This window comes from Arvicola amphibius, chromosome 18, assembly GCF_903992535.2.
Source record: "Arvicola amphibius chromosome 18, mArvAmp1.2, whole genome shotgun sequence".
NCBI classification, from domain to species: Eukaryota; Metazoa; Chordata; class Mammalia; order Rodentia; family Cricetidae; genus Arvicola; species Arvicola amphibius.
This window is the reverse complement of record NC_052064.1, coordinates 23965609-23978323: the sequence shown is the minus strand read 5'-3', so window position 1 is coordinate 23978323 and position 12715 is coordinate 23965609. Positions and strand designations below refer to the sequence as shown.

At 44.7% G+C, this 12715-nt stretch overlaps 1 protein-coding gene across 1 annotated transcript in view; it reads left to right on the top strand.

The window, feature by feature from the left end:
• Positions 1-10492: 10492 nt before the first annotated feature.
• The window catches only part of Hibch (3-hydroxyisobutyryl-CoA hydrolase), a 51537-nt gene continuing 49314 nt past the window's right edge, over positions 10493-12715 (top strand). The window contains exon 1 of the mRNA XM_038315304.2: positions 10493-10659. Coding sequence (XP_038171232.1) covers positions 10625-10659 — 35 coding nt within the window. The 5' untranslated portion in view covers positions 10493-10624. The remainder of the gene's footprint in view (positions 10660-12715) is intronic.

Genomic DNA, 12715 nt, shown 5'->3' with positions numbered 1-12715 from the left:
ATAAAATTAATTGTATAAAAAATAATGCATTTATTTCTTAAGCATTACAAATAAAACATTAAAGGGTTTCTTTAAAATATCTAAACAATGAATTAAATTATTTTTCTAAACCACGCCATGGTGTCTCTAGACCGCATGACACCAGATCATTCTGGTAAAAACTGAAGCCAAGGACAAGGCTGGAAGGGCAAGAGCAGACAAGAGGGTGTCTCCTATGCTGATTCTTCTGACTTAGATTTACCAAATCCCTTCCCTTTGTTATCCCAGGCAGTTTCTTAAGCTTTTTCTACCTTCAACCCTTTTTTGCCTGTGAAATTTTTATATGACTTTGTTTATTTATAAGTATATATAAACATGCCTTTAAACTACATATTGACTGACAATAATTCAGAAAAAAATATTTTAAAATAATTCTTTGAAGAAACAAAACACAAATACTAAAAAGTCTTTGGGATAAATAATATGCTACCTTTAACCAGTGAATGCAAATTTGCATACTAATGAGATGAATGTGGTTGTTTATGTCTATATAAGAACTAAATGTTGGCTAAATTTTTGGTACCACAAATTGATATGGGATTCCCCTCTGTATGCTGTGAATACCATTGGTTAATAAAGAAGCTTTCTTGGGCCTGTGTAGAGGAGAATAGAGGTAGGCAGGGGAAACTAAACTGAATGCTGGGAGAAAAAAGATGGAGTCAAGAGATGCCATGGAGCCCTGCCGAGAACAGACAATGCCGGAACCTTGCTGGTAAGCCACAGCCACAAGGCGATACACAGATTAATAGAAATGGGTTAAATTAAGATGTAAGAGCTAGCCAATAAGAAGCTAGAGCTAATAGGTGCAGTGATTTGATTAATACAGTTTCTGTGTGGTTATTTTGAGTCTGGGCAGCCAAGAACGAACAAGCAGGCCCTTACAACAACAAACAGAGCATCTTCAATATTTTTCCAAAGTTGATGAATATTCCGACTTTATAACCAGCAAAGTTGAGAATGCTGTTTTGCATATATAGAAAATAAAATGATAGAAGCATGCTTGGGACAATTTCAGAATTGCTAGAAATCTTGATATAATTACAAATTTGTTTAATTGTTTTAGGAAACTTAAGTCAGCAATTCAAATAATGATTTTTTTTAAAAAACAAACACACCAAGCAATCCACAGAGCTACTAAACTGTTATTCATATGCTGAGAAATAATGGCAGAAAACTAGTCAAGATTTGTTTCATTTCTGTAATTGAACTGTTATGTTTCTGTAAGGGCGGAAACATTTTATGGGTACAGTGTGAACACTTATTTATGACATACAATACTTATAAGTCTGCGACCCTGAGCTGCAGTAACAGTGTGAGCTTCCACACAGGTGAGCGCTGTTAGAAACACCTTGGATTCATCATGGGTTTTATTTGAAATTCATTTTTTGGTCTTTGTGTATTCAAAAATTTTATTGTTCCCGTTTACTTTTGCACCCCCATAAGAGGCTGTGTGACCTGCAGTTCAAGAAGCTGGGCTTTCAGTGCCTGATTATCTAGATACTGGTGCTGGGGCCACAGGAAGTAGATTTGGGCATCCTCGTCACTCCGACCCCCAGAGCTTAAAGTAATGTCACTTTTCAGGATGATTGTGTGTATAAAATATTTGATCTTGTGTGCCTTTTCACAGTCTCTTTGTAGAACGTACTGGTAGTGAAATATTCACTTAGTGTGACTAACCTAGTGTTTACTCTAACTGCCGTGAATGGGGGAAATACTGGAAAATCAAAAAGGGCATGCAATTGATTCTAGTCTGTCAGAAGCACAGCACAAAGGTCCTTGAGCCCACACATGTCCGGAGAAACCGGGAATGTTAAGCACACAGGACTGTCTTTCCAAAAAAAAGTTGAGAGTTGGAAATGATTGACAGCCTGGTGATCTGTGTTATCTGCTGGGCCAGGCCATCTCAAGCTCTTACAACCAGGACCAGAGGTGACTCACAGCTCTTTATTGGTATGACTGAGACCAGGTCAGACCCTTAGGACCTTAAACTAGTAGTAGAGGTAGCATATCTCTAGAACCCATCTTCTTGGAAGAAATGACACTTACCCTGAATTGAGTTTCAGTGTAATTACACCTCCTTGTGCAATGGAGATTGTATTATACCAGAAAGCATTTTCCAAACTATACTGGGCTTAAATACATTGGAAATAAACTGCCTGTCATTAGACTCCCTGAAGTCTGAGCCATATTCATGATGTCAATCCGCATGAGGTTTTCAATCTTCTCTCTTTGCCAGGTCCATTCCCTGTCTGACACCTATAAGGTCCCCTTCAGAGGTCATTTTTTAAAAACTAACTTCACATAGTTTTTTTTTTCCTTTGTAGACATTTTCCTTATTTTCTACTTTTTTTTTTGCCCTTTTTCTACTCTCCAAAATATGAAGAATAGTTATTTATCTCATTGATCTATACAGTTAAATTTTATTTTGGAAATAACAAATACAGCCATTTCTACAGGTGAATAAGAAGTGTGCCACACATTTGCACAGCTGTATACTGTTGATATTGTGGGTCTCACTTCTCTTGGCCGTTCCTGGACATAGATGCATTTCTTGTATTTAACCATTTAAATGTTTCCCCTGCCTTATTAACGTATCTATTGTATTGGCTGATGTTAACGTGATTCTGTGGTTCTAGAAATGGATTGATGACCTGAAAATAAAGTCATCCTTCCTAGACAAGTGCCACGACTTTGGATTCCATGAACAGCCCCAGAGGGCAAACAAATGATTAAACCTCATGGTCTGTTAATCCACAGTGACCCCCTTCACAGCTCAAAAGAAGTTATGACCCTGCAGGAATGGTCCTGCAGGTAAGTCGACTTGCTGCCCTTACAGCGGACTCTCATCCAGTCCCCAGCACCCACAGAGTAAATCACGACTTGAGGCAGGCGGATCTCTGTGAGTTCGAGACCAGCCTGGTCTACAAGAGCTAGTTCCAGGATAGGCTCCAAAGCCACAGAGAAACCCTGTCTCGAAAAAACCAAAAAAAAAAAAAAAAAAAAAAAAAAAAAAAAAAAAAAAAAAAAAAAAAAAAAAAAAAGAAAGTGAGAAATAAGTTGCTTAGTTAGCACAGAAAAAAAAAAAAACCACAACGAGGAATAGCTATGTTAAAATGTGTTCATGGGATGTGATGAAATGGAGTTGATGTTAGTCCAACCAGGGAAGTGAAAACCTCTTACACGTCAAGTTGGAATGAAGTACAAAAAGATACAGAGAAGAGTGTGGGAAGCCAGCTGCATGTCCTCTGATATACCGGACGTGCTTCACGGTGAGGCTGATTGGATTCGAGTCTGATTAGGTTACAGTTCCCCTTAAATATCTGTAAGGTGACTTCTCAGGCCTTTGGTGATCTCCCAAGGAAGGGGAAATAGAATATACAGTTATGGAGAACTAGGAAGAGAGTGGGTTAAATGGGGAAGGGGAGGGCAAGAAAGGGACAGGACTATGGGGAGGAAGGGGATTATGGGGAAGGTAAGGAAGGGACGGCTATGGGGAGGAACAAGTAACACTGAGGGCTATTTGAATGACTTTATGCAAACCCACTACCATAGAAGCTTCTTAAAAATGCACACATACATTAAAGAAATCTAAAGTCATCAACGGATGGGGTAATAATGCCCCAACTAGACATCTCTTGCCACCAATTGAAACAGACACGGACAAGAATGGGTTATGAGTAATTGAGTTGGTGGCCAAAGGAGCCCTATGGAAATCCCCGAGTAACTTAGGGTATAGTCCAGACTACTGGTTGCTCTCTACAAATTGATGGTAAGGCCCTATTGCTGGAAAACAAAACAAAACATTTTTTTAAAAAAATCACTTTCCTATCTCATTGAGCACATAGAAGTTGAGCTGGTGCCTAACTGGGGTCCTCGCCTCTACAGACTGGTGTTCATGGTACTGGAAGGTCCTCTGCAGAGGAGAAAAGAGACTGCCCATGCAGCTGTAAACCCTGTGAGCTACAATGGTGACATGCCTGCATGATAATGCTGGTGTAAGAATGACAGAAACGTGCGAGTAACCAACCTCTCTCTGACTGGATTTAAGGCCCACTCCATGAGATGGAACCTATGCCTGTGTTGTTTGGGCAGCCAAGAACCTGTGACTAGATAGACCATTGGCCTAGGGGGAAACCAAATACTATCGTTCTGCTAAAAGAACATAGCAAGAAAATGACTCCTGATGGTGTTCTTTACACCATAGATGAGTGCTTCATTCGGTCATTGTCACAGAAATGTGATCTTGTAGTAAGATGGGAACTAACACAGAGACCCACACTAGACAACGTATTTAAAGTGCAAGAGTTTGGAACATTCCATTCTAAATGGGATGTTTTCATCAACCCTTCCCCTCAGGGCTTAGGAGGCTATGCAGAAGAAAAAGCAGAGAGATTGCAAGAGCCAGAGTGCTTGGATGCCTGACATGGTATTCCCCTCTGTATAGCATATACAATATATAATATAGATATAGAATATCATTGGTTAATAAAGGGCTGCTTTAAGCTTATAGCAGAGCAGGGCAGAAAGAGCTAGGTGGGGAAAACTAAAGTGAATGCTGGGAGAAAGAAGGGTGAAATCAAGGAGAAGCCATGGAGCCACCACAGGAGACAGACATGCTGAAACTTTGCTGGTAGGCCATGACCTCATGGTGATACACAGTTGAGTGGAGATGGGTTAAATTAAGATGCAAGAATTAGCCAAGAAGAAGCTAGACCTAATGGGCCAAGCAGTGATTTAAATAATACAGTTTCTGTGTGATTGTTTCGGGGCTGAGCGGTCGGGGAAACAAGCAACCTCCTTGCTACAGATGCCATCAAGGAAACAGTGTCTTCCAAACACACCCTAACGGAGAAGCAATCTCCAATGAAATAAAAAGGTTGGGTCTTCAGTGGAGCCTCACTGAGTATATAAATCTTAACTAAGGGCAGGCCCTATCCCTGACAGGCCAACACAAAATGAACTCAATGGTATTTTTATAGACTTTTTGCCTTATATTGCTTTGTTTGGGAAACTTTTGTTTTATCAGTGTTTGGCTTATGTATTATGGGTTTTGATTTTGTGTTTTAATGGGGTTTCTGTTTGTATGAATATTGTCTTTTTCATTTTCTATTCTGATTTGTTTGTTTGTTTCTTAAGAAGAGAGAGAAAGAAGGCATAGAGTTGGGTGGGTAGGGAGGTGGAGAAGAGCTGGGAAAAGTTGAAGGAGGGGAAACCATCATCAAATATATTGTATGAAAAATATATTTTCAATTAAAAAAGTGTTTGAACATGCTCACAACCATTTTTATTGTAGAAGTGCTCATTAAACTTACTTGTAGGTACTAAGCAAGAAGCAGAAAGCGCCAGAAGACTTCATTACTCAGCCACACGCACCTCTAAACCCTTGGGCTCTGTCAGGTTGCTCTTCTACACATGTAGAATAAGAAAATGGCTGTACAAGTTTGTACTCCCACCAGCAGTGGAGGAGTGTTCCCCTTGCTCCACATCCTCTCCAGCATATGCTGTCCTCAGTACTTTTGATCTTAGCCATTCTGACAGGTGTAAGATGGTATCTCGGAGTCATTTTGATGATTTAAGGATGTTGAGCAATTCATTAAATGTCTTTTGGTCATTTGATGATAGTTCTGCTGAGAATTCTCTGTTTAGATTTGTACCCCATTTTTCAGTTGGATTATTCTGTCTTTTGATGTCTAGTTTCTTGAGGATATGGAACAATCAGATCATTTTCTTTTTAGCCAGCCACTTTTTTAAGTGGATAAACAATTACTCCATGGCTCAACAACTCCAGTCGTATATGTATGGCCAAGATAAGTGAATTTGTTAGGATACCAGCATTATACTGACCCTGCCTTCCTCTGCCCCCGTCAGCCCACCAGCATTCAGGCAAACACCTAGTTAGCGCAGGGGCCCTGTGACTGAACATCACTACGTCATGTGTTGCATGGCTGTCATGCATAGCATTGTGTGGCTGCATAGGACTCTGTATGAATGCATAAACTTTTCTTTTTAAGTAAGCACCACCTGCCTGTGTAATCAGAGACTCTGCTTCAGTTTCCCGCCGTCCAGACCCAGATAATCCCACAGAAACCATACTAATTGTAATACTGTTTAGCTGACGGCTCAGGCATATTTCTAGCTAGCTCTTATATCGTAAATTAACCCATTTCTATTAGTCTGTGCATCGCCACAAGGTTATGGCTTACTGGTAAGGTTCTGGCCTCTTTCTCCTTCAGCAGCTGCGTGGCATCTGCCTGACTCTGACTTCTTTCCTCCTCTATCTCTGCTTGGATTTCTCATCTTGCTATATTCTGCCCTTCCAAAGGCCACAGCAGCTTCTTTATTAACCAATGGTAATAAAACACACTCACAACATACGGAGGGGAATCCCACATCTTACCTGTTCAGTCTCTTCATTTCCTCCTTTCAGTTGACAGACACAGCCCCCTCTTATCCCGCCCTATCCTAACAAACTGGTTTGTTGATCTCTGTGGTTCATTCTTCATTGCCGCAGCCACGGCCAAACTGCCAAGCAACAACATTTGGTGCCGTGAGACTTGGCCGGGCTCTCCCTGCTGCCCCTCTGGCCCACAGGTGGCTGGCTCCAGGCATGTGTGGACCCTGACCCCAAGCCAACAACCCACCTTCCAGTTACCTGTCTGCTGTGATACTTCACACGGCACTAGCTATGATTGGCAAGATACCCTCCTCCCAGTCAGCATAAACGTTTCCTTGAACCCATGGAAGTGGCCGCTGAGTGTCTGGCACCCTTTTGGGATTCCTAGGAATGGGGTCCCTTTTGCTGACGATCACCTCTGGCATTTTCCGATGAGCAAGACCTTTGGGCCTCATGTCCTCGGCCTCTGCTTTAACTGAGTGGTTGGTGCCATCGTTTCTTGACCCTACAGGCCTTTCAGGCTATGGCCCTCCTTTGGCTTCGTGCCTTTGGACTCTGCATCCTTTGGTCTTAGTGTCCTGGGTCTTCTTTTGGTTGATGAACCGTGAAGCATCCTGAGACAGTAGATTTCTGCTTCACTCATGGGAAACAAATCGGGAAAAAAATATAAGCCCTTTTACTCCTCTGAGATGCCTTTTAGGAAACCTTTCCACCTATAAAAAACAAAACAAAACAAAAAACAAAACAAAAAAACAAAAACTTTCTATGTATAAAGGCCCTAGACTCATTCACCTCTGTACTTAGAAATGGCCCAAATATCCCCTAGATAAGAGTTCAACGACTCATTTTATGGGACCTTTCCAGCTACTGCCAGCGAACAGGTAAATGGAAGGAGTTACCACACATTCAAACATTCTTCTATGTCAATTGTAAACGTCCGTAAAAACCTGAAATGGTCTTGTAAAATCCCGATGAACCATACGTGACCAGGAACTGGCCTGGAGACTTAAAATCACATGCACACACAGACAGAGTGAGAAAGAGGCATATACAAGGGTCATCCTTGATACAAGAATGCCAAATGCCCCTTTATTGGGCTCAGGGGCAGCTTACATAGGACTCCTTAGCCACGCCCAGCTCTCGGGATCTTTCAGCCTCAGGTCTCCTCAGCCTGCCATCAAGGTCTTGTGCTCAGAGCAGCTGCAGGCAAAGAAAGTCAAGGGGCCAGGGATCTATAGCTCCCAATAACCATCCTTTCTGTTCTTTGTCTTCTCCGCCTCATGTCCTTCTAGATATGAAACCTGAGCCGGAGGAAATGCCCATCACTTTAGACGCTGCTAAAGAGCCCCCCCCCCCCCCCCCCCCCCCCGCCGTTTTGTCCTCAGCATCCAATGGCTCCTTCTGCACCCGCCCATGCCGCCTCTGCTTCCTCTCCAGCAACAGACCCCTCCGGCAGCCCAACCCCTCGCGCGTGCTTTCACCCTCCCTGTAACCCACCCTCGCACCACTCTGGGCCCCCACCCTAGCCAAGCCAGCTACAGTTCTCCCTTTGCGAGAGGTAGCTGGTGTGGACGGGCTGGCTGAAGTTCATGTCTCCTTCTCACTAGGAGAACTCTGTCAAAAAGAAAAAAAAAAAACCACCTGGGATCTTAAACCTCTAATTCTACTGCTTTCATAAAAGAATTCTAATTTCTAATATACCATTCAATCTCATAGTCTCACCTTTCATCATATATATATGTGTGTGTGTGTGTGTGTGTGTGTGTGTGTGTGTGATTTTGGCTAACAATCTACTACTTGAGGAACACAGGCAAGCCCATGCAGTTGAAGGTCATCAGACTAGCATAGCTCATCCAATCAGGGCAGAGACTGTCCCAGATCGCGGACCCCCATTGGGACTCCACTTTAGCTAGAGATCAGTTTACAGCCTGCCTCCTAGCGGTCTCTGTAAGGCTGCCCTCAAGCCAGTAAACTATGAGAAACTTCAGAAAATAATTCAGGACACACAGGAAAATCTGAGTTCCAAGAACGCCCCCCAAAAGCCCTCTTATAGTATACTAACCTAGACCCTGTAAACCCAGAGGGCAGACAATTCCTTATGACCTATTCTTTCCCCAGAGCTGCCCCAACATAAAGGCTAAGATTAGGCATCTGGAGAGAGGGTCCTTAAGCCTACAGACAGAAGTTTTAGCACTGGCCTGTTGGGGAAGATTATTTTCAGGTGTGTGACTTTTGTTTACGCTGCATGTGTGTAACTCTGAGAAGCGGTGTTACTGTGACTGTCTAAAACCTCCAAAGGTCCTAATAAAGAGATGAACGGCCAATAGCAAGGCAGGAGCAAGGACAGGCAGGGCAGGCAGGCAGAGTCTAAACAGAAGGAGAAATCTGGGAGGAGAGAGAACGAGGAGCAAGAGAACAGGGAGAAGAGGACGTCAGGGGCCAGTCACCCAGCCACCCAGTCATTCAGTCAGCCATGGGGTAAGAAGATACACAGAAGTAAGAATGATAAAAGCCCAGAGGGGAAAAGTAGATGGGATAATTTAAGAAAAGCAGGCAAGAAACAAGCCAAGGTAAGGCCGGGCATTCATAACTGAGAATAAGCCTCTGTGTGTGTGTGTGTCAGTGTCAGAAAGAGAGAGAGAGAGAGAGAGAGAGAGAGAGAGAGAGAGAGAGAGAGAGAGAGAGAGAGAGAGAGAGAGACTTGGGAGCTAGATGGTGGACCCCTCAAAAAGAGAAAATTTTTGGCGCTCCAGAGTGAGCCATATATTTCCATGTAGGGCCTGAGAAAGCTAAGGAAAAAAAATGTATACAGCTCCTTCAAGAGGCACCGCTGTTCAGCCAGCAGCGCTAAATCAAAACTAGAAAGCTAAGTAAAAACTGTTTGTGGCAACGTGGGTACGTGCTTCCATAGCTAGGGAAGTTTAATGCAGTTCTCTGTCTCAAATCTCTGACCAGGTTGCAAGCTTGGGGCTTGGCTCTCAGGACCCGACCGAGAGTGGGCGGAGCCAGCTGCTAGAGCACTCGGAAGACCCAGGTGTAGTTTAAGAGTCTAAAGATAGCTCGTGCGGTCATAAAAGGCGGAAAGGTACGCAGTAAAAGAGGGGTAATAGAAAAAAACAGGGTCGAGTGTGTTTTACAATGTGTGTACGCTAAGAAAGAAAATGGGTAGAGGCAGTCATAGAAAGAGAATAAAAATAATAAGGTCTTTAAAGAGACAGTAAAAGGAACATAGAAGAAACAAGCCAGGTAAAGACGGGAAATACACGGGGTGGGGTGGGGGCTGGATCCTGTACGCTGTTGTGATGAATTTGAATTTTTTGATTGCTGTAAAGCAAAAGCGGCTGCTAAGAGACCTAGAATTGAAAGAGGGGCTGTAGAAATTACCGTCTATATACTTTAGGGATGCCTTAACTTTTAAAAAGTCAAAAAATGCATTTGTCATGTGGAAATCACAAATGCTCTGGAGGAGAGGTTTTGCTTCTGTTTCCACAGGAAAGAAGAGACTGGATCCCATCCAGGTCTATTTGGATCTGGTTTGATGAAGGGAGACCTCCTGAAACTTGACAGGTGATATCTGTCAACAAAGGTTATAACGGGTTTTCCCAGGACTTGGCCATTATCTCAGATTTTCTCTGGGACCCTAAAGATGCCTTCACCCACATTCAGCAGGAAGCAATTTAAAGAATACGATGTCCCCATCCATTCCCAAGAGAAAAGGGAATGTGGGTTGTTTTTGGTTATTTTGTGGGTCATGAATGTTTGTTGTATTTAGAGGAATATAGGATAAAAGACAACTATGAATCTCAGATATTTTGCATTGGCGTGGATTTTGGCATACGGGTACAAATTCAAAGTTAATTTTGTTACAGTGTATATATGTTTTTACTCTTGTTTAAAGGACTAGTCCCCGCCCCCTCGCCAGACCCCGCCCCATCCTCACCCGGTGCCTGGCTCCGCCCCGCCCTGGCTCCGCCCCGGCCCCGCCCTTCGCGCTCCCTCATTTCCTCCCGCTCCTGTTTTGCCCCGCCCATCAGCGTAGCGCGGCGGAAATGCGGGCCGTGGGGCGCTCTGGCCGGTCCGGAGGACTCGTCGTCGGTGCCCGCGTTTTTCCTGGGCTCCGGTCGGCGGTGGGCGGGTCCGCCGTGTAGTCCGCTGTCGCCGCCGTCTGCTTCGGCGCTGGGTTTTTAGGCCATGGGGCAGCAGGATGTGTGGCGTCTCCTGTCGAGGTGAGTCAGCGAGCGAGCACCGGCTGAGGGCCGGCTCGCCTCGCCGGTGTCCACCGCAGGCCTCGCCGACCGGGCGCCCTTCCCGCCGGCCCGCGCCGTCCGCCGCCTCAGGTGTCCTCCGACTTTGCTCTTTCTAGCTCCTTCTTTGCAAAATAACCTTTATTTTCCGCTCTCTATCTCGTATTCAGTCGTGACGACTCCCCCCGCCCACGCCTATTTATTTTCTTTCTTGGGGTCGGGTGCAGTTTGGGCACGTGCCACCTTATTTACTGTGTGTCACACAGGTGTGACTGTTGTGTACCTGGGCTTCCGATAGACAGGGGAACTTGATTAGCATTGCAGCCAGCTGCTGCTTCAGCGCGGGTGTTTGGAATCTGCAACTATAACGTTGCCCTATAACGCGCTTGGCCGGAGCACACGTCCAAACACTAACTTTTCGTTTTGTTTTGTTTTCCGAGATAGGGTTTCTCTGTAGCTTGGAAGCCTGCCCTGGAACTCGCTCTGTAGACCAGGCTGGACTCGAACTCACAGAGATCTCCTGCCTCTGACCCCCCCCCCCCCCCCCCCGGATTAAAGGCGTGCACCACCACTGCTCGGCCAAATATTAACTTTGTAAAGGTGCCTCTCACTGCAACTTCAGCTCGGCAGAACTGTTAGCACTCATTCTAGGCGCTCTGCCGTGTGCAATGCTTTGCCCCCGGTACCATACCCAAAAGTTTAACTGTCCCCGTGAACTCCTTCGCGGAAGTCCTTTTGGGGGGCGGGTGGCTGAGATGTTTACGGTTAGCTGTCTGTGCCGGAGCGCCTGGACAGTGGAACTCACCTTTGTTCCACTGCAAGTCCCTCATGCCTCATGTTTAGTCACGCTCCTGCAGAGAGATGGGAATGTTTCTTTGGTCTAAATGAATAGTTACCGGTGCCGCTAGAGAGAGCTCAGCGGTTTAAGAGCCTGCCCTGCCCTTGACGGACAGGCTCAGAGGATTGGGGTTCTGTCCCCTGTGTGGCTCCTAACTACCTGTAACTCCCGCGCCAAGGAATCTGACAGTCTCTTCTCATGGGACACCTGTTCTCACATGGGCACACACAAATATACATGTAATTAAAAATAAATCTTAAGACTAGTGCTGTTTCGGGGAAAGCGCCTAAAACTGTGTCCAGTGACGCGATTCTCAAGTATCTGTTACACACCAAAGAGTTGCCTTGCTTCTCTTTTTTTTCTGTCTTGTGTGATAAATACTAACACCTGAGCCTATATTCATATATATTCATATATATATATAACACCTGAGCCTATATTCATATATTCATATATATATATAACACCTGAGCCTTTATTCATATATATAACACCTGAGCCTATATTCATTGTTGGTGCTTTCTTGATGACAGCAAATTCTAAATTGCTTGGGAACCATGTTGCAAAGACACCTGTATTAACAAAGTTAGCTTCAAGTTGAAAGATTCTGTCATTACCTAGGTGAGCTTGCCTGCTACACGCACACACACACACGCGCACACGCACGCACGTTTAACTGACTAGGTTCGGGGCTCTGAGGGGTTCTGAGAGCCTGTCTGTCTGGAAGGAAAAGGGCTTGTGTGGTTTGGTTGATGCGATTGGGCGATGCCATTGGACTTCGGCCTCACTTTGCTCCTGTGGTCTGTTGACTGTTCCTGCCACCACTTTCCCACCGCGAGGGCCAATTTGGCTCTTGGGCTGTGTTCTTTGTCCCCACATCGCTTCTTTGAAGACAACTCTCCAACGTATTGTATAACCTGATTCACTCTGAGCCCTATGCTGCATGCCTCGATTGCACTGCGCATGCATGCAATTGTGTGTGCACTAGATTTCTGAAGGGTCTTTGTCGCTATATTTTTGTTTGTTTGCATCAGCAGGCTGAGTTATGAGTTCGACCATTCACAGGACCGTTCGACCATTCATAGGACCGTTCGGAACACTGCTTTGTTGCTCCTCTCCCTGCTCTCCTCTCCTGCCGCCTGCCTCCCTCCTTCTTCACTCCCTCCAGCTCTCCTGCTTTCATGCCATTTTGTTCTTCAT